At 48.5% G+C, this 27,331-nt stretch overlaps 2 protein-coding genes across 3 annotated transcripts; one reads left to right on the top strand and one right to left on the bottom strand.

Moving 5' to 3' along the window:
• Nucleotides 1–3,004: 3,004 nt before the first annotated feature.
• Nucleotides 3,005–10,349, top strand: PDRG1 (p53 and DNA damage regulated 1). The gene is made up of 6 exons (XM_066588128.1): nucleotides 3,005–3,139; nucleotides 4,317–4,389; nucleotides 4,545–4,619; nucleotides 4,694–4,774; nucleotides 4,873–4,968; nucleotides 10,095–10,349. The coding sequence occupies exons 1-5, from the start codon at nucleotides 3,050–3,052 to the stop codon at nucleotides 4,953–4,955; spliced, it is 402 nt and encodes a 133-aa protein (XP_066444225.1). The 5' UTR covers nucleotides 3,005–3,049; the 3' UTR covers nucleotides 4,956–4,968; nucleotides 10,095–10,349.
• TTLL9 (tubulin tyrosine ligase like 9) lies at nucleotides 5,160–23,711 on the bottom strand. Of its 2 annotated transcripts, XM_066588126.1 has the most exons (14): nucleotides 23,605–23,711; nucleotides 20,105–20,151; nucleotides 19,746–19,838; nucleotides 17,406–17,517; nucleotides 17,124–17,309; nucleotides 13,957–14,025; nucleotides 13,784–13,874; nucleotides 13,638–13,678; nucleotides 12,875–12,962; nucleotides 12,732–12,790; nucleotides 10,519–10,715; nucleotides 10,069–10,182; nucleotides 5,475–5,599; nucleotides 5,160–5,387 (listed from the first exon to the last, which is right to left on the bottom strand). In XM_066588126.1, the coding sequence occupies exons 1-14, from the start codon at nucleotides 23,635–23,637 to the stop codon at nucleotides 5,311–5,313; spliced, it is 1,332 nt and encodes a 443-aa protein (XP_066444223.1). In that variant the 5' UTR covers nucleotides 23,638–23,711; the 3' UTR covers nucleotides 5,160–5,310. The 2 variants fall into 2 exon arrangements, with proteins under 2 accessions (XP_066444223.1, XP_066444224.1); XM_066588127.1 differs by lacking the exons at nucleotides 20,105–20,151; nucleotides 23,605–23,711 and having other exon boundaries at nucleotides 19,741–19,838.
• Between the last annotated feature and the right edge of the window lie 3,620 nt (nucleotides 23,712–27,331).

Below are 27,331 nucleotides of genomic sequence, written 5' to 3'. Positions count from 1 at the left end.
GCAAGTGGTCGTATGCAACTACGTAGTTGTGAAAGGTCCGCTGTGTCGGAGCCATTCGAGGTCGGTCAGAAGGTCTGTCTGTCCACAAAGAATTTACAATTGAAGCTCCCCTCGGTAAAGCTTGCGCCACGTTTTATCGGTCCCTTTGCCATAACGCCAGTCATATTCCTCTAGCTTATGAGTTGGATTTACCTATAACTAAGTGCTGCCACAGAGGGGGCACTATAACTAAGTGCTGCCACAGAGGGGGCACTACAACTAAGTGCTGCCACAGAGGGGGCACTACAACTAAGTTCTGCCACAGAGGGGGCACTACAACTAAGTGCTGCCACAGAGGGGGCACTACAACTAAGTGCTGCCACAGAGGGGGCACTACAACTAAGTGCTGCCACAGAGGGGGCACTACAACTAAGTGCTGCCACAGAGGGGCACTATAACTAAGTGCTGCCACAGAGGGGCACTATAACTAAGTGCTGCCACAGAGGGGGTACTATAACTAAGTGCTGCCACAGAGGGGGCCCTATAACTATGTGCTGCCACAGAGGGGGTACTATAACTAAGTGCTGCCACAGAGGGGCCCTATAACTAAGTGCTGCCACAGAGGGGCACTACAACTAAGTGCTACCACAGAGGGGCACTACAACTAAGTGCTGCCACAGAGGGGGCCCTATAACTAAGCGCTGCCACAGAGGGGGCCCTATAACTATGTGCTGCCACAGAGGGGGTACTATAACTAAGTGCTGCCACAAAGGGGGCACTATAACTAAGTGCTGCCACAGAGGGGGCACTATAACTAAGTGCTGCCACAGAGGGGGCACTATAACTAAGTGCTGCCACAGAGGGGGCACTATAACTAAGGGCTGCCACAAAGGGGCACTATAACTAAGTGCTGCCACAGAGGGGGCACTATAAATAAATGGAAGTGATATGATGATATGGCTAATAGGGGCACTATATCCAATGAGGAAAAAATGCCTAAAAAGTGATCGCTTAAGCAATAATCATTGCGTCTAAACGCGCGGCCATCGTGAACTGCTGGCTGACTGTTAAAGTCAGGCCAACCTAAAAATCGTCATGTGGTCTTATCAGCAGTTTTCCACGGGGAGTGCTGATAGCATTGTTTCCTGTCGGAGAACAAAGGAACTGAATGCAGATAAGAGCCCTCCGGCTATTAACTGCTTTCAGCTAAGGCTTCATTTGCACACTAATAAGCTATTAAGTAGCTGAGTTGCTACTTAATAGTTTATGCAAAATGATCGCTCAAAGCTGTCACTGTCCTTTGAGTGATCATCGCTCCGTGTAAATGGACCTTAAGTGCTGCCACAGAGGGGCACTATAACTAAGTGCTGCCACAGAGGGGGCACTATAACTAAGGGCTGCCACAGAGGGGGCACTATAACTAAGGGTTGCCACAGAGGGGCACTATAACTAAGTGCTGCCACAGAGGGGCACTATAACTAAGTGCTGCCACAGAGGGGGCACTACAACTAAGGGCTGCCACAGAGGGGGCACTATAACTAAGTGCTCCCACAGAGGGGCACTATAACTAAGGACTGCCACAAAGGGGCACTATAACTAAGTGCTGCCACAGAGGGGGCACTATAACTAAGTGCTCCCACAGAGGGGCACTATAACTAAGTGCTCCCACAGAGGGGCACTATAACTAAGGGCTGCCACAGAGGGGCACTATAACTAAGGGCTGCCACAGAGGGGGCACTATAACTAAGGGCTGCCACAGAGGGGGCACTATAACTAAGTGCTGCCACAGAGGGGGCACTATAACTAAGGGCTGCCACAGAGGGGGCACTATAACTAAGGGCTGCCACAGAGGGGGCACTGCAACTAAGTGCTGCCACAGAGGGGGCACTGCAACTAAGTGCTGCCACAGAGGGGGCACTAAGAGCTGCCACAGAGGGGGCCCTATAACTAAGTGCTGCCACAGAGAGGCCCTATAACTAAGCGGTGCGACAGAGGGGGCACTATAACCAAGTGCTGCCACCGAGGGGCCCTATAAATAAATGGAAGTGATATGATAATATGGCTAATAGGGGCACTATATCCAATGGGGCCACAGAGTGAGCAGTATAGCTAAGTGGGGTTACAAAGGGGGTACTATATATAAGTGGTTCACTATGACTAATGGGAGCATTATAGCCAATGCGACCCCCGGGGGGCACTATACCTAAATGCAGCCACAGAGGGGGCACTATAACTACATGTGGCCAAGAGGCGCAGTAGTACTACAGGGAGAGCATGGGAGGTAGCTGCAGGATGGGGAGAGTGCGCAGAGACGAATCCTTGCTGTTAGACCTCTTCCTGGGGGTCTGACCGGGTAGAGAAGATTGTCATCATCTGTTCTCATTAATCAGTGGTGGCTCCACCTGTGATCACTGGAGGTAACTGCACTGTAAACACTATCACTGTGTAGAGCTGGTATCTGATTGCATTATTACTGTGAGGGCACGCGGGGGCGTGGCTTAATTTTAAAAGGGGGCGTGGTCTAACATGGAAATAAATTGCCGCTATGTGCGCCGTCAGATTCGCGCCTCTCATATGGTAGGAAGGTCCTCGGGGCCCCCAGGCATTAGGGCCCGGGTACAGCTGCTACCTCTGAACCCCGTAAAACAGACATTACTAGTGGGTGATGCAAACATGAAGCCTGGATGCTATAAAGTATGTGGATGGTTTATCATGACACAAATCTGTGTATACGACCCCCAGCAAGAGCAACCAGGAGAAGGGCAGTGTAAACCTGCTGTGGAACTACAAGCCCCAGCGCACCCTGCTGGAGTTAGTATCATGTGACCACCAGAGGGCGCTCATGCTGCCACAATCCAGTCATCCCAGTTCGGGTGGCGCTGGTGTATTGTGACCGCTAGAGGGCGCGCGTCCTGCTACAGTCTATAGTCCCTTCTCCTTGTCACAAGAGGCCGCACTACTCTCTGCGGGCTGTCTCCGCCGCCATGCTGTCGTGGTTAATTGCCGCATATAGCTAGTGCAGCTGCTGGAGTGTGACGTGTGTAGTCTGCGCCAGTACAGCGGCGACAACATGGAGAAGTACGGGGAGCCAGAGGCATTGCTGGCTCACCTGCAGGAGGTAGAGAGGAGAGCGGAGGACGTGCTGGTGGACCGGCGGCAGGTAATCCGGGGCAGAAAACTCCCCCAGAGGGCGCTAGTCAGTACTGTAGTAGATTACAGGCTGCAAAGGAAAAAGTCCTATGATGGAAGGAGATGAGCAGATGTGGGTACAGTCACCAATGCCCCCCGGCTGGCAGTGCGGGCAGAGGTGCCCCCCTAAATAATACTATCAGCAATGTCCTGCGCCCCTCCATAACAAAACTGACAGCCTTCCCCCTACAGATCTATACAGCCTCCACTAGAGGGAGCTCGCTGCATCCAGCTCTCTACGGCCCCCACCAGAGGGAGCCCGCCGCGCCGGGCGCCCCACGGCCCCCACCAGAGGGAGCCCGCCGCGCCGGGCGCCCCACGGCCCCCACCAGAGGGAGCCCGCCGCGCCGGGCGCCCCACGGCCCCCACCAGAGGGAGCTCGCCGCGCCGGGCGCCCCACGGCCCCCACCAGAGGGAGCGCGCCGCGCCGGGCGCTCTACGGCCCCCACCAGAGGGAGCGCGCCGCGCCGGGCGCTCTACGGCCCCCACCAGAGGGAGCGCGCCGCGCCGGGCGCTCTACGGCCCCCACCAGAGGGAGCGCGCCGCGCCGGGCGCTCTACGGCCCCCACCAGAGGGAGCTCGCTGCATGTGGCCGCCACTGGGGGGAGGGTATTGTACACATTGTTAAAAAACAATTTAATTATTAAATTGTGTTAATTATTCCTAGTGTGTTCTTTCAAACAATGGCGCAAGCGCATATGTTTACTTTATGCACATACACACACAGCTCTGCTACACGCACATATCTGCGGCTGGCATGTTATACACTGATTTTGTTACCACTTATTGCCCACATCCCAGTGTAGTAACACATGACGCCCTCCAGCGGCTTCCTGGTCACATGATCATGACATCATCTGCGGTCCTGCTCCTACTACAAGCCCTTTGATCTCTGCCCCTCTCCCGTCTTCTGACCGCTGCCTTAATGGTCCGAGCACTGATGGACTATCGGGAGAACTCTGCCGCCATACACCCCGCGGCCGCAACGTCCTCCCTCTCCCAGCAGATAACGCTGCAGACCACTCATATCCTCTGGATGGGTCATCAATACAAGTAGCCCAGAGAATCCTTCTCACCGGTGATTGGCTGATGTCACATTCTGCGGTTCGGGGGACGAGATGACGACTGTCTAATCCTTCATATTTCAGATTGTGGACCTGGACAGTAAAAGGAATCAGAACAGAGAGGCCCTCCGAGCGCTCGGCCGAGACCCCCAGGCAGGTGAGCGGGAGGTCCGGGATAGTGAGGAAATGACTGCTAATCTAGCATGGGGTCAAATCAGACTAGCAGATGCCCGATTTATCAGCCTTCCCCGTTCACAGGGTCGTGTCATGGCCGCCTGCTGGCAGCTGGGTAATGTCCGTTTGTATCCGCAGGGCCGGTGACAGTTTGCTTTGGTAACATGTTCATAAACCTTCCGAAGCACAAAACACAGGAAATGATTGAGCGCGGTGAGTGCTGTACCACGACGGGGTTAATGGCGGATCACTGGTTTTGGAGGGTAATGCCACTTCTTGTCTCGCAGATCAGGAACAGTTGGACGCCGAAATCAACAATCTTCGCTCGCAGCTGAAAGGGAAGGTGAACCAGTTATATGAGGTGCAAGGTAAACGCCTGGGGGGCTGTGTGTGCCACGGGGATCAGCGAGATTCCCTCACGCTTTGTTTAGCGCCATTTATTGGTTTTCCATTCTTGCACCTGCAGGTAAACCAGAATTAAAGGGCTTCAATCTGACCCCGCTGGACCCCGACGAAATCAAGGCGATCGAGAACGTTTTGAAAGGATGAACTTACCGGATGTGTAAGTGCCGCTCCTTCTGTTTACTCTGCGCAAAAATCGCGTAGGTTGCCAAAGGATTTTTGCGTAGCAAATGTAGTGAAAACTGGCGCAAAGACAAAACCACACCCCCAAACTGAGAACCATCAAATACAAGTAGCCCCGCCATCACTAGGAGGCGCTCTTGGAATTTCACTGACCAGAAGAAACAGATGTAATTTTGCAGAATTTACTCCACTTGATATATATGAAATTTTCAGCCCGTTGTCCGTAGCAACCGGAATTCAGCATCTGGACGCCATGGACAACCCCACCGGCCCCAGCTCTATAAATAAGACAGACAAGATGGCGGACTCTTGGTGGTGTTTATTGAGCAGCTGCTGCTCTCTTGCTGGCGGTTTTCATTAGTTGCCGCAGGTTCTTCTTCCTGTCGTTGATGCAGCCTGCAGGAGAGGGGGGAGGGGGGGGAGTAATTAAACGGGGGCCGAGTGGGACGTGATCGTGTGGTGTAAGAACGGGCCGTCTCTCACCTAAGTGTGTGTTTGCTATAAAGTTTCCGTTGGCACTGATATCCAGCTGGCCGTCGTCTCTTGATACGGGGCCGTCGTTCCACATGAGATCGAAGCCCCCGACCTGCTTCTCCTTCCCAGTTAGTCTGCAGTAAAGAAATGGTGAACAATGTTCTGTAGTTTTGTGTAAATAAAGCTTCATTTATTTGGAGAAGTTCTACAAATAGACATTTGCATTTCAAATTATTACTGTTTTCAGTATGTCTGCTTGCTGTCATTGAATGGGAGCATTAAAGAGTTTTCCATGTTCTCGAAACAATACACAAAGGGCAGGAAATAGTTGAAAAATATCAAACTCGGGGCGCCTTTACACAGAACGGTCATCTAAGTAGTCGCTTAATAGAGTGAATGTTAGTGACAGTCATGCCGAGTAAACACGGCCACCAACCGGGTGACAAGTGAGTATTCGGTTACTAGTGGAGATGAGCGAACCCACTTGTTTCGAGTAATTACTCGATCGAGCACCGTGATTTTCGAGTACTTCCGTACTCGGGTGAAAAGATTCGGGGGGCGGGAGGAGGCGTGGCGGAGCAGGGGGGATCTCTCTCTCCCTCTCTCCCCCTCTCCCCCCCCCCCCCCAACCCCCCACTTACCCATGGCGCCCCCCGAATCTTTTCGCCCCAATAAGGAAGTACACAAAATCGCGGCGCTCTGGCGACAAAGGGGCGCGGCTGAGTAGGTTCGCTCATCTCTAGTTACTAGTTGTGCCCATATGTCTTGATGGCGCCTGCTTTTGAAGCCTGGTGCTGGTCTCCTGTGTCACAGAGTGGGTGCTCGGCTTTCAGAAGACAGTCCGGCACTTGCTTTAACAGTGGGGACTGTAGAAACCTTCAACTCGCATTACTTAACCCTTTACACAGCGCAGTCAGTGCGACCCCCTGCATGTAAAAGTCTGATGAAGGGGGCTCCCTCTGTCACCCATGGACCCCCATGATGTGATTGCGAGGTACCAATGGGTTGCTTTGGCATCTGGAGGCTTCAATATAGTCTTCGGGTCTCCGAGCTACGGTGGCCTAGGAGGTTTAGCCTCAAGTAAAAAAACCATCAAAATCTCACCCCGCCCCTCTTCTATAGTATTGCTGTGTTTGTAATTAACCAGAGAAAAGTTAGTCCGTTATTTAACCTAAGGAATGGACGCCATGAAAAAAAAAATACTAAAGCGTGGTGAAAATAGCTACTTCCGCTTATATCTCCTTACAAACAACGGCGCAGACAGTGATCAAGATGTTGCCTGGATCAACAAATGGAGCCACGAAAAAGTGCAACTTCTCCTACAAGGAATCCCTTTCACAGCACCGCTGCCGAATATAGAAAATGTTAGCGATAAAGCAAAAAAAACAACCCAAAAACCTACGTAAACTTTGTATTGAGACGATGGGCCCAGCCCCAACTAACTTACCTTATTATTTGTACTATTTTATTTATATATATATATATAGAACGTCATCAAATATAAAAGAAACCTGCCAGAATTGCAAATTTTGGTAATCTTGCCTCTAGAAAAAAAATTGGCTTAAAAAGCCATCAAAATGTTATATGTTCCCAAGATTAGAGTTCAACCCACAAAAAACAAGCCCTTATAGAGTGCCATCGTTTTAACGCTCGCCCGCTGCCGCCATGAACGGGCGCATAAACTGTCTCCCCCTTTCCTCCTCAGCTCTCGGCAAGGGGAGCAGGAGCTAGTGTGCTAAATCCACTCCCCTCCCCCTTACCTCCGTTCTCCGGCAGTTGTCATTGGCGCCCATAGGAGTCTATGCAGCGGCCACAGTGTTCTGGCCAGGATGGCAGCTCCGGGACTATCTTTCCTGCCTGGCGTGAAATCAACCAGCGCTATATTAGCTGGGTGCTTTTATGCCGCGGGAATACGCGCGTCTGATGTGATGCACTGGAATCCAATGCATCAGATGGGAGCATACAGCGGCTGATATACGCTCTTGTGAATTAAGCCTAAACTTGGTATCGCTGGAATTGGGCCGACCGGAAAATAACGTTATCATAGTAATTATTCTGAACGCCGTAAAAATGAAATCCAAAAAACAAATTGTAGAATTTTTTTTTCGCCCTAAAACTAATAAAAGTTCTACAATACATTATATATATATATATATATATATATATACCCAAAAGGATGAGGTTAAAAATACAACTTGTCCCGCAAAAAACAAGCCCTCATACGGATATGTCAAAGGAAGAATTAAGTTATGGCTTCTGGAATGAAAAAAAATATGAAAAAAACCTGGAAGATGAGTAGATCACGAAGGCGCAAACAGACCGTCAGTAAGGCCTCTCACCCATGGCATCGGCAAAATGCTGCAATTTTTGGACACCGGTTACTGCGTCTGATAGCTGTTTTTAAAGCACCCCATCATTGTAATAGGTGATGAGATGCCTTAAAAGGTGCAGCAAAATAGAGCGCGAAAATCAGCAAGATTCTCCACAAGACTTGTGTGTTGCAAGAAATGATAATGACCCCCATGTTTCTGACTTGGTCCTTACTAGAGATGAGCGAACGTACTCGTTAAGGGCGATTTCGCAATCAAGCATCGCTATATACTCGGGTGAAAAGATTCGGGGGGCGCCAGGGGAGAGAGAGCTCCCCCATGTTCCCCATTGCTACCCCCCACGCCGCCCCCCCGAATCTTTTCACCCAAGTAGTCAGGTACTCGAAAATAGCGATGCTCAATTGCGAAATCGCCCTTAACGAGTACGTTCGCTCATCTCTAGTTCTTACATATGAAGGATTTTTTTTCCCGCAGAGACTGAACTGATCGGCTCCACTTTTTACATTTTTTTTTTTTTTTTTTTTACCATTTTGCTTCCCACTTAACGCTCGCTGGTTCCTGAAAACGCACAAATGTGTATAAATGATCCCTGATTGAACAGTCCCTGCGTCAAAGGAACACGCGCCACTGCGATCTGTCTGGTGACCGCAGCAGCGAGTGTTCAGTAGAAGACAGTTCATGTGCGTTCAGTGGACTCAGTTGGTGGGTGTAGATTTGGAGTTAACCAAATCTACACCCACCAACAAGCACCCGCCCCCTAACTAGTCAATAAATGATATTTTGGCGCGGGTCAATGCTCCCAACAATTTTTCAACGATCGAGAAATTTAAGCAATCGCTTTGTGTAAAAGCGCACAAAGTGTTGTACGACTTGGTATTCTGAGTGACTCTTCAGGCGACTGTTGTCCGATCTACGCAGTCACACGGCTGTATTGTGCCTACTGTGCCATCCGATCTGCAGACACTACACATTGCTATTGTCGTCTGTGAAAATAGGTTACAATGGGACGTGCAGCGATTTCTTTCACAGGGAGCACTGGTCATGTGTATGGCCTCATACTGTAAGGTCCGGCTCACACGAGCGCATCGGTACAGCGTATTCCGCGTCCCGGTCTTTTGTGCATGATACGCTGTACCAATCTGCCGTAGGCTGCCATGTTGCTGCTCATGCGAAATACAAATGCCATGTGTGATATAAATCTGCAGCGTTTCCATTTTAGCAGCAGATTGCCCGTGTGGATTTCTCCTCTTCTGCACCAAAACCTGCAACTTTTGCGCTGCAGACACTCCACAGCAAATTCCTCCCCATGTGAACATAGCCATACACATGGCTGTCTGAACGAGCCTTTGGGCATAATTGCCACTCCGATGCCCAGCTGCAGTGGTGGTGATCTGTATATACCGGGTTATTGCAGATCTTCCCGATGTGACACCATAGAACTCCTATTTAATGACACTCTTTCCATTAATAAATCTAGTGTTTCCCTGAAAATAACTTACCCCTAAAATAAGCGCTAACCTGATTTTCGAGGGGGGGGGGGGGCTTGAAATATAAGCCCTACCCCCCAAAAAAATTGCCAAAGTAATGCATTATTTACCCCGCAGGGTGAAACCCCGCCAGAATTGTGCTTTTTTTTTTTGTCACCCTGTCTCCAAGAAAAAAATGTATCAAAGTCATATGTTCAAAATGGTACCAACGCAATCTACAGGACGTCCCGCACAAAATAAGCCTTCACACAACTATGTTGATGGAAAAATAAGTTATTGCGGTCAGAAGACGGCGACAGAAAATAAACTTTAAAAAAATTAAATATCTTTAAGGGAAAAAAAAGTAATACGGCAAAAAGAAAAAGTTTGGTATCGCAGTAATCGTACTGACCTATAGAATAACGTTATCGGGTCATTTTGGTTGCAGTGTGTACGCTGTAAAAAGACGCACCCAAAGATGGCAACAATTTTTTTTTTTCCATTTCACTCCGCTCAGTTTGTTTCTCTCCCTACGGAACAGCTAGATAGAAACAACAACAAAAAACCCGGTGTGAACTGGCCCTAATCCACTGAGATCTATACACAGTAGCTGGAAGGTCTCCTTTCCTGGATTGTTGGCTTTGGCCTGTACTGAAACACTGTAACAAGGTGCAGCGATATGAGCAGGATCGATTTTCCCCCCCCCCCCCCCCCCCAACCTGTAAAATGTTCTTATTCACTGACAGCAAGCAGAGAACAGAATATTTTGTGCTTCCTTCCCTCACCTTAACTGCATCAGTGTCTCACCTTCCCTCCATGTCCACCACTTGCAGGGTGTCTTCCAACAGACGGCATTTCAGGTCGTAATCTTCTTGACTGCTGGCGGTCAGAGACGGAGAAGCGTTAACTTCCAGCAACCACCTACAAAAACAGCAAGAGTGTCAGAAGATGCTGGACAGCCGAACTTCAAAGAGTTTGCAGAACTGTACAAGTTGTGTAGCGGTGATCAGTGTTGCTATGGTAACCGCAGATGTTTTGTATTATGTACATTAATAGTAAATTTATACTACATGTCTTATATAACGTTATCTGCCGTCTCTTGTATCTTAATGCTGTGTTATAAGCATCCGGTGGTCTCAGCCCCCAAACATTGGAGGAGCGGTCAGTCCGTGAAATGCTAACCCCCCCCCCCCCTAATATAATGGCTGCTTCCCCCATAAAGATTAACCCCATATAGGAGAAGCGCCTGTTGCTCACGGTTTCAGGTCCTCATCCAGCAGGATGTCATATCCGTACAGTTCGAAGCAGTGCTTGTCGTTGATGATGATTTTCTGGACGCTCTGTAGGCTCTTGATGAAGATATTGTCCATGTCCTGAAATAGGGTCTCCACCTCTGCGGGGCCGTGTTTGGCTGTCAGGTAAAGCCGCAGCTGTTGTATCATCCATTTGCAGCCCTAAGAGGAAAATGTGATGTCAATTACAACTTTTTTTTTTTTTTTTTTCAAAATGATCCAGCATGCTGGGACCTGTAGTCTGACAACAACTGAAAAGCCCCAGGTTACAGATCACGTCTGAAGATGGACGGAGACTTTGGTCGCAGGACATAGTCTCTGAAAAGTTGCACAATAAAATCTGTGTAACTTGCAGTCATGCAAGTGTAAAAAGAATAGTCAAATTGCAGCAAGTTGTAGTCTACGGTGGAAAAGTCGCATGTGACCAAAAAGTCCACAGTTAGGGCGGTACAGCCACGCGTGGCACAACACAAAAATTGTCATGTCCAATTGCAACATCCCATCTAATGCGATCAGATCATGTGACTGCAACGCGACTATTGCAAGAAATCCAAACATGTTGGATTTTTGGTCGCAGCTTACCCGTGATTTTTCTACCAAAGACAACATTGTAAATCGGCTGGAACTCATTTACATCAGATCTAGGATTTTTTAAATCAATGGGAAACCCCTCCAATCTATCGCGTGAGGATCGGAATTTCAGAGATGTGATGCCTTTAGCCAAAAAAAAAAATAATCGCATCACGTCCGCAGGTAAAATGCAGGTTGCTGAGGGCGATAACAGGCAGAGTTTCTCAGCCAGATACTGCGCTCGTCTGTGTGTAGGTAGCATCAAGGGGTTAAAAAACAGGCCAATTGTGATCCCATATAACTTGCATTGCACTCTATGATAAGTTTACCTGCAACCAAAAATCCCAGAGTTTTATTTTTGGAGACTGTTGCATCGCATTCGTTAGATTACATGTTGCATGGGCATCTCATCGACAATCCTTAAATGCGATATCACAGCGCAACACTGCGATTTTCATGTCGCATTACCACAGTCTTCATATAGTGCTAGTCTAAGTGCATTACATTATGGCCCGAACTGTAAGGCTGGGATCACATGGAGTGAAGTTTCTGTGTGGACCCTCCACATGGAAATTCCGCTGCATTTACAGTAGAAGGAAGGTGGACAAGACTTTGAAAATCTGCGGAAATAACCTGCACAAAACCCGTGCGGAAACTGACATGCGGCGTGGAATTCAAATCCGCGACATATCAATTTTGTCGCCATTTCCGCTGCGGAATTCGCAATGAAACTAGCTTCAAAACCTGCCCCAAAGGGTGCGGGCTTGGAGGCGGGTGACCTGCGGCATTCCACTGGAAAGCAGACCCATGTGAGGGCAGCCCTAGGGGTCTGCAGTGTTACTCAACATTAAATGTAGTGGAATCCCTTAAGGCGGAATTTACAGGAGCGAGTGTGAGAGCTGTCTGAGAAACTCCGACCGATATTGCGCTAGTAAACCTACGATTTTTCCCTGGGAATGCGATGCGTTTTGTAAGAAAAACGTATCACATCTCTGAACATGTTATTCATGCATGAAAGAAAGAAAAATAAATAAAATTTAAAAAAATAAATAAATAAATTAAAAAAAATCGCATGCCGTTTTAATGGGAAAATAAAAACCACATCATATTGGTGTGAAAGTCCGCTGTGCGTGTGATGCGATTTTATAAATTTTCCTTCTCCCCCATATAAAATGGGCAATATCACCCCAAAAACAAAAAAAAAACATGCTGTGAATTCTCAATCAGAAAGCATCATTGCGAGGAAAAACCTGCACCTGTGCTGTAAATACACCCGTTCACAATAGTGGGTTATTTTCACGTGTGGTTTCTGTGCATCTCGCAAAACATGGAAATCGTGTAAATACAGGCTAAATTTACATGGGCGAGCTGCTGCCGCCGGCCCCATTGGAAACTATGGGGCTTCGCTGCAAGATCACACAGCCAGACAGAACATGCTGCGATCTGTTTCCAGCATCGCGCTGCCATGTGGGAAAACATCACTCATGTGTATGACCCTATTCAAAAGATTGGGGGTCATATTTGTGTGCCTCCCAACACACAAATCTCACGTGATTTTTTTCGGCCCTGTGAAGCCAGTCTAAGAGTGACCGCACCGACACGTCTTACCTTCTCTGGATCATAATCTGGAGCAGTTTTTTGGATCGCCACATTGGTCAAATGAATATCTGTATCAGGAAGTTAAAGGGTTAATAATGGCAGCGCCTGGGTGAACCTACACTTTCTGGCACACTCCGTTAGTATAAGGATACACTGGTCATCAATGCTGCTGAGCGTGAAACGTGTGTTTGAGAATCGGGCGAAACCATCTCGGTACAGCCAGGCCCGGAGGGGGACGTACTGCAGGGACAGAGCAAACAGGTTTACAATAGGAAAATAAAAAAGGCCTTGCTGATCATGCCACCAGGCTGCGGGGGGGGGGGGGGGGGGGGGGGGTTGGGAGGCTGAGCTGCAATACCACATTGATCCAGCGACTCTCACTCTTGTGCTTTACACAGTAGCGATATTCGTTAAAGTGAATAGAGGTGGAGCATGCCGGGGATCGTTCCAGCCATCTTCCTCCATTCACTGTAAGCAGGTAGTTGCTTCAACCTTGAGCGACTGTTGTTTACATGGAGCAAGGAGTCAGTGAGCTAAAAAGGAACGACTAGCATGATCTGAGCAACTTCTTCCTTAGTGCCTTGTCTGCAGCCATGTGTACACAGGCCGAAATTTGCCCGGATTTACTCATTTAAGCGATTATTCGGGCAACTATCGGCCTGTGTAGGGTTATCTTAAGTCTATTGTACCGATAGGTGAGGCCTGGTTTCCCTTTAAAAAAATGAAAAAAAAGCATTTTTGTGTTGCCTACACCCACCAGTAGAGGGAGCTCACTGCATACAGAAATATGTATAGCTCCCTCTAGTGAAGTCTGTGAGAAATTGCTCCATCTACGGGCAGCTATAGGAGGAACAGTAACTTTAAAAATGACTATAGAGCAGGTAAGTGAAACATGCAGCAAGGAACAGATCTTACCGATGTGACTAAGACATAAACACGTAGGTCAAATTTTCTCCCTGTGGATGAAGCGTACACAAATAACTTCTAATCTGTAAATAGGCACATCCGTCACATTGGTGGGGGTTGCAGGGGTCCATGTCACAGGCAGCAGTTTTCCTCACCTCCTATTAAATATGGATTCTCTATATAGCGCTGAGCCACGTAATTCTCTACAGCGATCTCGTCTTTCTGCTCATCGGTGCGGCTGCCGTCCTGAGAATCACGGAAACGTTCAATTTCCACCTTCCAGAATGAGGTGTCGTCTTATCTCCCATCTACAGGACCCCAATATTACCTTCTTCCAATCAATGATGTCCTTCAGCTTCCGGAACAAGAAAATCCCCTTCCCTTGGGATCTGGCTACCTATGGAAAGGACAATGACATAAATTGTATACTGATCCCATAGGTCATCTGCCATGAATTAGGCCAACACTGCTGCAATACAGGGCATTATGGGCTTTCTGCTCCAATATCCTTACAGTCCTGCACCCTGTCTGATCCCGCTGGTCTGTTCCTTCTAGGTCCACGGTAATCAAGCACATGCCAAGCCAGAGGGGCCTAATGGCCCTTTTACAAAAATGCCGGTAGCGTGCCCGTGCTAATGACCACTGGCCGACAGAGGAGGTCCGTCAGCACTCATTCCCACTGTGTAAACTGACAGATTAGCTGCTTTAGGCTACCTGTCCACGGGCAATTTTTCACTCAGTTTCCCGCAGCAATAATACGGCCGCGGGAACCGCAGTGAACGCTTTCTATAGACTTACTAGGGAAAGCGCAGCCCTGCTGTCCACGAACGGAGCATCATAGCGATTCTCCGCTCGCGGGATTTAAATCGCAGCATGCTGCGATTCTCTGCGGTGAGCCTGTCAGATAGGCTCAGCGTGGAGAGCTGTCAGCTCTCCCCTGCATCGGCTCCAGCGGCGGCGATCTGCCACGGTATATTGCTATGTCCGTGAACAGGAGGCCTTAGGGTGTCTACTCACTAGCGGTATGTTTTCTTGCAATGTCAGATTGATGATTATGAAACCAATGATTTTCAATAGTTTCACTCATTTGCGGGTTTTTTTTATTAAGTCTCGCAGGGCAGAGAAAAAATCTGCGATATCGCACAGTGTTTTCAATGGGGCCAGTGGCAGCAGTGCCAGCCCCATTGAAAACGGAGTGCATCGCGGACTTCTGACACAGCTGTGACAGCTATGGCAGAGGATTCCTTCATCCTCACGGGGACCGTGATGCTATCCCATGTCTTACAATGGGTCCGGCACTGCTGCAGCCCCATTGAAAGCAGTGGGTTGCAGGCAACCCTCACAGCAATGATTTTCGGGGAAGGGCTTGAAATATAAGCCCTTCCCTGAAAATCATGTTTAGACAGACACACACACAGAGACACACACACAGAGACACACACACACAGAGACACACACACACACACAGAGACACACACACAGAGACACAGAGACACACACACAGAGACACAGAGACACAGACACACACACACAGAGACACAGACACACACACACACACACACACACACACACTTACTGCAGGGGTTGCCTGCAACCCACTGCTTTTAATGGGGCAACAGCAGTGCTGACCCCATTGAAAGCAATGGAATAGCATCACAGACTTCTGCCACAGCTGTAGCAGAAGCCCGATGTACTCGTGTTTTTAATGGGGCTAACGCTGCCGCCGCCGACGACTCCATTGAAAACAATGAGTGATATTGCAGTGTTTTCTCTGCGCTGTGAGGCACTCGATCTTGCATCGCTAGAGAAAAACCTGCTAGTGGGTACGCTTGTGGGTAGGCACCCTTATGGGGATGACCGATTGTTAACACGATCATTTGCTCCCATACAGCTGTCATAATTCAACTGCACATCTCCCTGTTTACACCCGTGTGCAGGTGAACAGCAAGCATTTTCATACTCGTATATATGATCAGTTGACGAATCAAGCATCAGCTGATTGTTGGTCCTTTACACAGGGAAGGAGCGTTTGCAGGAAAACCTGAGCCCATGTGAAAGAACCATAACATTCAAAGAATAGAGAAACAGCAGCACTCAGTCCCAAATCCCCATCAGATGCGAGGTGCGGATCCTGTGTGCAAGCTCCACTGGTCTCCACTCCTGGAACCACAATATCAGATAAACATAGAAAGACGGAGCACCACCAGTCTTCCAAAATAGCTTGAAAAAGACTCTGTTGGAGTTGAAACGTTGCTGCCCCATCTTTTATGGATTTAATAAAAACAACATATTTTAGGAGACTGGTGATGCTGCTCCCTCTTTCTACGTTTAAAGAACCATAACATGGCCATTACTGCAGGTGTCAAGTGTTGAACACAGCCAACACATGCCAAATATGGATTGGGCTTGGCTCCTCTCCCTTGTGGTCAGGAAGGGGTGAATCAGTTCCATATTTTGGCTTTGGTTTATACGGAGATATGGCAGGATCATTCCCTGACATATACACCTCCGATACAAGCCACTGTAAAGCAATACAGTAATTTGTCAGCCATTGGGAAAAAAAGCCCCCCCCCCCCAAAAAAAAAGCGTACCGCGCTTTGTTTTTGCGATGACCCACTGTACAGTAAAGCGCGGACTGCTGCAACTTCCTATACAGTTAGAAAAAAAATATTCCAAAGCATACTGCCCCGAAGGAGGCTAAAAGAATCCTCTTGGCCTTTGTCAGGTGAATGCAGTCCTATGGAGTGCGTCCCACGTATGAACACGGTGCGAGCACAGACGGCAGGCTCAGTGTCCCTCTTAAGGCTATGGTCCCCAGTTATCATTCAGGGTCTGTTATCAGCCACTTCAGGGCTGCCGCTCTATTATGGGAAGTTCACACACAAGATTTGTTGCAGGAATTTCTCTGTCTTATTCATCGGCAGGGGCAATCCATGTGCACGCTGCAGAAAGTGTTCCTTTCAGATGTATGGAACCGACTGTCAGTCGCAGAAATTTGGGCAACACTGCCGTGTAAGAACTTCCTTATGAACAACACATTTTAGGCCAGATGCACACGGGAGTATTTACATTGCAGAATCTATAGCGGGCATCTGCCTCCGGATTCCGCAGCAAATGCTACCCATAAACATGCTATGGAAAATCGCTTTTCCATGTCTACGAGCTGAAAAATCAATTGCGCTTTTCCGCTCACGGTGGAAAGAAAAAAAAAAAAAAATCGCAGCATGTTCTATTCCAATGCAGATTCCGCGGGACGGCTTCAATGGAAGCCACCTAATCCGCGGCTCTTTCGAAATCATCACCTAGCAACGATGCGGCATAATCTGTATACAAATGCGGACAATTACGCAGGGATCCCTGGTCAGGCACAGGGTCGGATTCCGATGCAAAATGCCGCATGCGGAACCCGACCTGGCCATGTGCATTCGGCCTGCAGTTAGTGTTCCTGAACTAAACAGCTGCGCCGTTGTGTGAAGACCCCTTTGCCCCACTTACTGGCTTCATTATCCACGTGCTTCCGGGGTTTCTGCGGAATTCTTCCACAAACAGGTGATATTCTGCAGGAAGTTCAAAAGTCTTAGGGAAGAAGTCGCATTTTGCAGCCTCGAGATGCTCGGACTCTCTCTCCAGCTGCTTCCGGAAACGCTTCAGATTCTTCACCATAAAGTTCTTCCTGGTCAGCTATAAAAGTAGAGAGGGTACGATGTGAGTATTTGTGGCTGCCGCTACATTTATGGCCTCGAATCACAGACAATCACCGTACAGACAGGCGGTCACCTCGTAGTGATTGCGGAAGTGGCAGATGCGTACGTGTTCCTCCATGTAAGTGTGATCGAAGTTCTCGCGTAGCCAGCCGACGTCGCACCAGTAAAAGTCCCACTCTCCATCACTGAAAAATACGATACTGATTAAGCAGGATGTAGTGCAGCAATAACAGAGAACTCACAAATGGATACGTATGTGTGAGGCCAGTGACACACGGGCGTATTCTGGATGCATTTATGCGTCTGTAATACGGCTGACCAAGTGGATCTTGACCCAAAGTCTGCACACTCCTCCGTGTTGTGAACACATAAATGCAGCTGGAATACGCTTATGTGTTGTCAGTCTAAGGGCTCATTCACATGGGCATATGTTGTCTATGTATAAGGCCGCTTTCACACGGCCGAGAAACGCGCGCAAGATATGTGCGCTGCGAGATGCGCGAATATGAATCCCATTCTTTTGAACTTATCTTTTTGCGTGTTTCGGAACGCATTGCCCATTGATTTCAATGGGACCTTCAGTGCATCACATGGCTCTTACATGCCATGCAATGTGCATGCAAGTGTGATGCAGGGTTTCCCATTGATAGGGCTTAGTCACACGGGCTAGCAGCGTTTATCAGCCCAAAGGGCTCGGTCACACGGGTGCTGCCCCCGCTATCCTCTGCCACAGCTGTGGCAGAGGAGAACAATGTTCGCCCATTGAATTCAATGGAGCCGGCAATACAGCCGGCTCCATTGAAAGCAATGGGCTGCCGGCAAGCGCTGTATTAATTTTCGGGGAACGGCTTCAAATATAAGCCCTTCCCTGAAAAGTATCCAAAAAAGTGTGAAAAATAAAAAAGAATATATTCACCTTTTTGCAGCCGCCGGAATTCAGCCACGTCCAGCCGGCTCTTCTCCTGAACTGCTTTCTGTAGTATTCAGCAGTCGGGGATTTAAAATCCCCGCCTGCTGAATGGGCTGCCTCTGATTGGTCACAGCCCTCAGCCAATCAGAGGCAGCACTCACTCACCCATTCATGAGGGCAGAGGAGAACGATCTTTAGTATATGTTCTCAATGGGGTCGGTGCTGCTGCCGCCGGCCACGTTGAGCGCATATACAAGAACAACGATTTGCGCATAAGGCAGTTACATGTGTTCTGCAAATCGTTGTGTCATATAATTTTCGGCACATCCGCATAAAAAACGGACATGTGACCGATCCCATTGCAAAGCATTGGGTATATATAGACGCAGATCGCAAGTGCATTTGCAAATCGGTCAAAAAACCGCCCGTGTGACTGAGCCCATATCAATATCCTCTATTGTGTGTGAAACTTGCACAAGATGATCAAAACTTCACAGATGCAATGCAAGACGTGAATGTCGCCAACTGCAATCAGTGCAGCTCAACCTGCGTTTTGTAGGGGGGGGGGGGCGGAAATGCCCACGTAAAAGCACCCTAAAATACCTGAGAACATCTGTACTACCTCTGCCTATCCTTTCTCTTGGTTTAGACTACCCGCCGATGCACACTGAGCCTGGTGAGGTATCGGTAGTCTGAAGCATTACACGCTGCTCTGATTGGGCAGCATTGCTCACATGAGCAGCACTGGCCAATCGGGAAGCGGCATGCAGCATCTGACTACTATTGCACACTTGTGGATTGAGTAGTGATAAGAGCGTCATGGTCATGTTGGAAGAATGAAGAGGGGCGCCATGATAAAGCAGGTTGGGGGCCAAACACAGAGAAAGGAGGGCACCAGATAATACAACTCCGCCCTCTAGTCACTGGCTAAATTTTGTCCCCGCGACCAGAGGGTCACTTTAAAGCTCGGCAGCCGGTGAATAGTGCTGAGTGATTATCTAATTATTGGGTCAGAAGTTAAAAAATAATTGTGAATCTGGACTCCCGATTCCGACTTCCATTAAAATCGATTGGAGTAAAACTCGGGTTCTCTAATTTGGCCGCCTTAAACGATAGTGGAGGAGGTGATGGCGGCCCAGTGATCGCACTGATGCCTTGCAGCGATAGGGTCCCAGGAACAAATCCCCACCAAGTTCAGATTCAAACCTGGAGCTCCAGTACTGCAAGGCAGCCATGCCAAGTCCAACACACCTGTCCTGTCTGCTCAGAGCAGAGTCAATAACTCGGCTGCGACTTCCTGTCATGTGACTGTTGAAGAGCTGTGATTTAGGTGTAACACGTGAATGTTGTGCGACCAAAGTCGCCGTGCAGGCCTCGCCTTATTTGGCATTAACGGGATATGACAGATGTCGAAATATCAAATCTATCTGGTGCTTTCCAGAATGCTGGACTGAAGGCTGCACCCATGCGGTGACCTAAGTGTGACGTGTTCCCAAACCTTACTCCTTCACCTCCGTCCAGCCCGGTCGCTGTCTCAGCACGTCTGCGATGGTGTTAGTAAGGCCGCACTTGTACCGGACGCAGGATCTGGGCTCTCTGTGTAAAAACAGAAATATGAATGGACCTTAAAGGGCCAGCGTCCAGTCAGCACTAAATAAGGCTTAATTCTGCAACTTTCAAAAACACTTTGCATTTCCGCAGTTGTCTGGTATCGAACCTCTACATGGTAAAGATGTGAAAATGGCGCCAGAAAACAATGCATCATGGGAGAAACCTACAGTTATACCTACATTGTCATTGGAGTCCTGCAATAGCTGGATGTGATGACGGGAATTGTGCTGCACTATTAACACTGGACTTACCGCTCCTTCTGCCGCTGGTAGCCATATTGATTCTTGCTTGCAGTAACCTGATATGAGAGAAGCAGAGAAAGTAAAATTTCTATCACGTCACATTTACGACAAAGACGACAGGGTAGGAAATAAGTGGCTGATCGGTGGTGGTCCAACGACCGGGAACCCCACTGATTCCGAGAACGGGGGTCCAGTGCATTCAGGAGTTAAATGAGCAGCGGCCGCACATGCGCAGCATTGCTCCAATCATCTCAATGTGGCTGATGGAAATAGACCAGTACCAGTGTGGGAAAGGGGGGGGGGGGGGGGGGGGAACAAGGATTCTCAGGATCAGTGGGGGTCTAAGCAGTGAAACCCACCCCCCTCCAAAAAAAAAAAAAAAGAATGGCGCAATTGCTTTTCTTTTACGTTTCCCTCTACTTACAGATATTTAAATGTTTTCAAGTACATTACGTTAAATGGCAGCACTGAGAACTACAACTCGTCCCGCAAACCACAACAAGCCCTCGTGTGGCCGCTGCAAAAGTAGCACTATTTTTTTTTAAAACTGTGAGGCTCCTTCACACCGGCGAACGGGATTTTGCCATGAGAAAAATCGCCAGAAAATTGCATCTTTTTTTCCCGCTTTTTTTAAAGGAGCCAGCGCTGCTTTTTCTCGCAAAACCATCGCTGCCACTTGTGAATTATTAGCATGTTAAAACACATCGAACGGAAATTGCCAGATCGCGGTTTGTGAAGCGATAAAAAAGGGGGCCCATTGGGAGACATGGGAGATAAAAAATAGCGAAACGCGGAAGGATAAAAAATGCTGCGCAACATCGCATTAGTGAAAACATCGCAAATGTGAAGATAACAATTGAAAAGCGCGGACTTCATAGTTCTGCGATTTTATCTCCAGTGTGAAGGCGCCCTGAAGAGGGAAACAAAAAAGGCGAGTCATTAAAGGGTTAATCCCTGTACAATGAAGTTCTGCATTTTATGTATGGATTCCACACCACTAGAGATGAGCGAGTAGTGCCTTAGCCGAGTATCTCCCCGCTCGATTCAGGGGCCGGCGCGGGGGGCGAGGAGTAACGGAGGGGAGATCTCTCTCTCCCCCCCGCAACTCACCTGTCACCGACCCCCGAATCTTTAGAGACGAGCGGGGAGATACTCGGCTAAGGCACTACTAGCTCGAGTAAAGTGCCATAGCGAGTATACTCGCTCATCTCTACACACCACCTTTCAAGATCTCCGTTTACTGTCAGTGAGCGGAAACCTTATTTCGCAGGCAGCGCTCACCCCATCATATCCTACGCGCATATACACGGGCGCTTTCTCACGCAGACCTGCGACCCACACGGAAATAATCGCAGCGCGTTCTATTTTTATCCATTTCACGAACAAGAATAGAAGGTGTAGCGTCCGTGCGGTCCAATGCGCGCTGCGGCGGCGGCGGCTCTCAGGTGCAGCCCGCATACGGCCGACAAGCCCATCAGCTGTGAGGGGCGACGCCACAAGAGTGTAATATCGCCTGATATCGCGCTTGCAGTGCGTGTTTGATGCGTGGATGCGAGGCGTTCTTCGTTCAGAAACGCGCGCCGTCACTTCTGTGATATTCAGATCCTCAGGCGCGGGTTTCCCATTGTTTTCATCGCGCGGTATGCCAGCGCCATGCGAGGTCTTTTAAGGTCCCATTGAAGACAATGTGCGAGGCGTTCCGAGGGACCCCAAACAATCGGCCCGCTGCTGCGGTTTGGATCCTCGCGGTATCGCTGGGAGGGAAAAGAACAGTTCATGTGAATACGTCTGTTTAAAAGAATGGCGTTTGTATTCGCAGGCATTTTGTGCGTTTCGCAGTGTACAAAACTTGCGCAAGATTCGTGCTCGTGTGTACATAGACTCAAACTTGAGATTTTGGCCTGCGCAATAAGAACGCATCGCTGCACTTGCAATTTTCACATGCAGAAAAGTTGTATTTCTTTCCTATAGTAAAGATAGAAAAATCGTGTCCCGCTCTCACGGAACTCGCAGTTACACGGCAGTGCGAAGCGATTTTTTTTTTTTTGCCTGCCATGGGAAATAATGGGCGATTCGTAAACACGAATCCCCAATAATCGGACGCCGCGCAGGCGAGAAAAATCACTTTGCATTTACAATTTTAAAAAAATGAATGCCCAAATTGCGGTGTTTATTCTCCCGCCGCTCGTCCGGCCGCGTCTACGGAAAAATAAAAAAAGTTATGGCTTTTGAAAAACGGAGATGAAAATCCCTCCAAATCGTCGCATCCTTAGAACTAAAATAGGCTGCGCCACTAAGGGGTTAATGTTCCCATTCACTAACAGCAAGCAGAGATCATGAAAACACTGAAGAATGGAAACAAAGTATATGAGAATTTGGAGACGTCTTCAGTGGAACGGCTGTCACTTACATGGGACTGCTGGGGATTACCAAAACCCCCCAACCCAGGCCCCGCCGGCGGTACAGTCCCGGGGGCCCCGCTACTGTGGGGGGGCCCATATTAGCCCTACGATCAGGCTGTATTTACACGGGTGAGAAATTAGCGTGAGATCTGTGCGATGCGAAGTGGGCGGGGCTCATACGAGTAAAGAGCGCATTATGTGCAATGCATTTATACACGTGGGCGGTTTTTCTCTCGGACTGGCGGCCGGTGACGGAGGGGTCGTCGTGCGTCCTATTTTTGGGCAATTTTTTTGTTTTAAGGATCGCCCATTATTTCCTATGGCAGAAAAAAAATGGCATTGCGCTGGCGGTTGGACGCCAGGCTCAGGGCGATGCGACTTTTCTCTCTTTAGGGCGGATTCAGACGGACACGGTTTTCTCCCCCGTGATTATCACGGACGCATCGCGGGACAAAAGAGAAGCGCCGATCTCATTGGATTTCAGTGGTTTCGTTTTCACCATCGGGATTCCCGCTGCTAATCCTACGGCTGAATCTACGAAAGATCCGGCGGCCATCATCCTCCCGCGGCTTCCCTGCGCTCCGGAGTGGAGTCTGAAAAGCCGTCGAAGAAATTCCCCTCGTTCGGGCACAACTACGCTCCTCTGACTCCGCCCTTACTTCGCTTTCACGCGACCAAGAAGCTCGAACAAGTTTTCGGATTTCCACGCGCATCAGGGAATCGCAATTTGTTTCCAGTTGATTCAATGGTTACCATCCCGTCGCAGTCGTGCGCACATCGTGCGTTATGCGAGGCCTGTGCGATGTCTTTTAAGGTCACGTTGAAAACAATGGCGAGGCACTCAGCGCGATAGAACGCGCCGCCATCTTTATCCTCGTAGCGTCGCTCTGAGGGGAGGGGAAAATAAATAAAAAAAATCGGTCATGTCAATAAATCCTTTCAAAAGTATGCAGTTCACGTTCGTGCGTCTCGCTGCTGGCGTGCATGTAGGCTTCCTGGGTATAGTAGTACTACCTGCCTCATAGTCAGCAGTCACGTGACTCCTCGTATCATGACGGCAGCGCTATACCCGAGTTGCTCTAGTGAGGTAGGTTCAGGGTCACTCACCTTCCCTCTGGGCATTCCGCCGATCGCAGCCATGCGCGCGCACACACACACACACCGCCTCACGGAGCCTCAGCGGTCCCCATGACAACGGAAGCGGGACACGTGACTGTACGTGGTACGTCCTGCACGCTTGCTCTGGACGCGTGTACGTCACACAGAAACCTGTCGCTGCCGTTAGGAGCCGCCATTGTGTTGGTTAACATAGGGGTTGCTTTACCCACGACTATCACGATAAATCTAACAGAATCACTGAATGTGAACTTTATAGGAAATGTTTGTATAGTATTCCATAATTATAAGTCTGACCTGATTTATAGGGCTACACAGTGAAATACAGCACGCCATTTTCAGAATTTTGGTCGCTTTTTGCACATGATGTTCTAACATTTTAGTGACATTCCAGGCCTAAAATGAAACATTTGACCTGGTTGCCCATAGCAACCAATCAGAGCACAGCATTAGTTTCTTTTAGGGCTAATTCCCACAGGCGTACGCAATTTTGGTTCAGGAGAATGGACCAGTTTCACTGCGCATGTACATGCGTTTTTGTTGTATATTTCTGTGTGTCATAAAACGCAAAAAGGTGCAATTGAGGTCAACTGCACACGGCCGTCGGCGCAGCTACACTCGCCGCTACGGAGCATAGTTACGCCTGAACAAAGCTTTTCCTCAGCCGTTCAAACTGTGCGCATAGCACAGGAGTTTGAAAAAAAACGCAGGAAGAAGGGCAGGCGCCATATCTTCACGGTCGAGGAGTCCTAGCAGTGACAAGGAAACACTGAAATCAGTGGTTTCGTTTAGCCCTATTATGCGGCCGCGAGAATTGGCGCCACATAGCGGGACAAGATGAAATCATTGATTTCAATGGTTTCGTTTTCACTATGGGGTTACTTGGGCGTTATTACTACGTGGAAGAAAGATGGGGCGGGGCATATCTTCCCGCTATTTTGAATGAGGTTTCTTTGTTTTGTTTTTTTTAAAGTCTGCGGTTTTTTTTTTTTCCAAGTTTGGTTTTTTTTTCATAGTGCTGGAGTTTTAAAAAAATAGCGTGAAGATAGGTCCTGCCCCATCTTTCCCGCATGTAGGTAATACTATGGCGCCACCAATCTTTTCTCGCTAGTGAAAACAAAACTGTTGAAATCAATGGTTACACTTTGTCTCGTTATGCGGCCATGATTGTCACAGCTGCATAACCAGACAAACCGCGCCCACGTGTGTAAGCCCTTAAACAGGCGAACGTGATTTCGTCATGTTCTGCAGTCGTGAAAAGCACAGCGGCAAAATGTGCCGAAATGAAATCATGGTTTTGTTTTCACTAGCGGGATTCTTAGTGAAATCCATTGAAATTGGTGGTTTGGTTTTGTTCCGTTAGGCGCTTACGTGTTTTCGCCCTTCAGATGAGCGCGTTGTTCTCCCCCTATACGACTGTGATAATCACGGCCATATGATGGGATAAAACAAAACCGCTGATCTTCATGGGATTTCAGTGGTTTCATTTTCACCGCCTTGATTTCCGGCCGTGATTTGTACAGCCGGGAAAAGACAGGATTGGCGCTGTAGTTAAACCACGTGCGGGGAGATCGGAAGCTAAACATTCCCAGATCCTTTAACCGTTCCTCATAGGACATGATTTGTAGACCTCTCACCATCTTGGTAACGCTTCTCTGAACTTGCTCCAGTTTGTCTCTGTCTTTTTATAAAGTGGGGTGCCCAGAACTGGACCCAGTATTCCAGATGAGGTCTGACTAAGGAATAGTAGAGGGGGATAATGACCTCACGTGATCTAGACTCTATGCTTCTCTTAATACATCCCAGAATTGTGTTTGCCTTTTTTTGCTGCTGCATCACAATGTTGACTCATGTTTCTCACCTCACAGTTTTGACAGAAAGAATAGGGCTGCATAAATCAGCAAATAAACTGAATCCTCCACATAAATTTGACGCACCTCATTACAAGGTCCATCAGGCACTGTTCGGCAGTTGTACTAGGCTTCCAGTTACTGCTATGGCCTGCATTATTAATAGGCATAGGACAGCAGCTTTACAAGTTAAATTGGTCTTCCACGGACAGATATTCTGCCTGTTAACAAGCAACGACCAAAAACATAACATGTTGGTCGTTGCTTGTTATTGACGCTCACATGAGGCAGATGATCGCCAGCATAGGGATGAATAATTATTCGCCCCCATATAGTTTGCGTCCATCATCATCATATCCCCTACTTGGGCTATTGGGAATTCAATGGAAGCCGTCCGATCTGTGGCACATTCCAATTGAATAGTGGATGGGCTGTGGATTCCGCGGGAAACAAGAGTTTTAAAAGAAAAAAATCCACTGCGCATGTGCGGCAGCACGCCGGCCGCCGCTTCCACACAAATCTGCAGGGAAGAAAATAGAAGACCCAGACGGATAAGTAGAAGACCTGCAGTGTCCTCGGCCGTGGGCAGGGTCGGATTCCACTGCTGGCTCCCACATGTGGAATCTGATCCGCCCGTGGACATAAGGTCTAAGGCATTATATCCACGGGCAGATTTGGTTTGCGGAAGATCCGCAGTTCAAGCTGCCCATAGGGAAGCATGGGCATCCGGGCTTCAATTTACACTTGCGGACTTGTTTTCTGGATTACGCATGTGGAAAAGAAACCGCAGCATGCTCCATTTTAGTGCGCCGGAAAGCAGGAGTTAAAAAAAAAAAAAACTGTACTGCACATGTGCGCCGGACGGCATTTCCGCGCGCATTCGCAGTACAGAAAAAAGAAGACAGGTACAGGTACGCAGGGTGACCGGCCACGGGCAGGGTCGGATTCTACTGCGGGCTCCTGCATGCAGAATCCCACCCAACCGTGGACATGAGGCCTAAATATGTGTCCAAGTACAGAAAAGGTCCTGTGAATAAACCTATTCAAATGTTCTATTTCTATCCAATTTTTGGACCGAAAAATGGATCCAAAAGCCGGACAGAAGATTCGTCCTTGTGAATGTACCCCTAAATGGGGAGATGTACTGACAACATAAAAGACAGGCGCGTGAGGGCTTATTTACGCGGGCGATTTCTTGCGCGAGTTTTGGGTCTGTTTACATGTGCGATTCTCTCGCAGGAGTTTTTTCGATGACAGTTAAAAATCGTATTGCACTTGCCTGTACATGTGAGTTTTATGCGAGTGCGATTTTAAACATTTGATTTTCGTGAAGATCACATGTGCTGCGACGTGATGCAATTTTCTCTCAAAACGCATTGCACTTGGCGTAAAAAACACAGGTTTCAAAATCACAAAAAAGGGAAACATAAACAGACAAAAAATATCACAGAAAGCGGCCATATACTTAGGCTAGTTCCACACAGGCAATCGCACTTTTGCCGCAAGAGCTTATATCAGCTGCGCTTTCACGGCCGGCCGATATATGCTACCCACTTGATGCATTGCTTTTCAATGCATCAGTTCAGATGTGCGTATTCCCAATGCGTAAAAACGTCCGGCTGGCAAAGACAGCACATTCGGTGTGCACACCGGACGGACGTTTTTACGCTGGCCAGAAAAGATAGTTCTGGAACTATCGTTGACCGAAATGTGGCGGCTGCTGCCATAAACTCCTATGGGAGCCTATGACAGCTGCCAGAGAAGGGAGGTAGGAGGGAGTTTAGCAGCGTGACTGCTAAACTCTCTGCCTCTTCTCTCCCCCTCTCCGCCCCTTGCCAGCTGTCGGCAATGGGACAGGCGGGAGCTAG

The sequence above is a fragment of the Eleutherodactylus coqui genome, chromosome 13 (genome assembly GCF_035609145.1).
Source record: "Eleutherodactylus coqui strain aEleCoq1 chromosome 13, aEleCoq1.hap1, whole genome shotgun sequence".
Lineage (NCBI taxonomy): Eukaryota > Metazoa > Chordata > Amphibia > Anura > Eleutherodactylidae > Eleutherodactylus > Eleutherodactylus coqui.
This window is presented reverse-complemented; position numbering and strand designations above follow the sequence as displayed.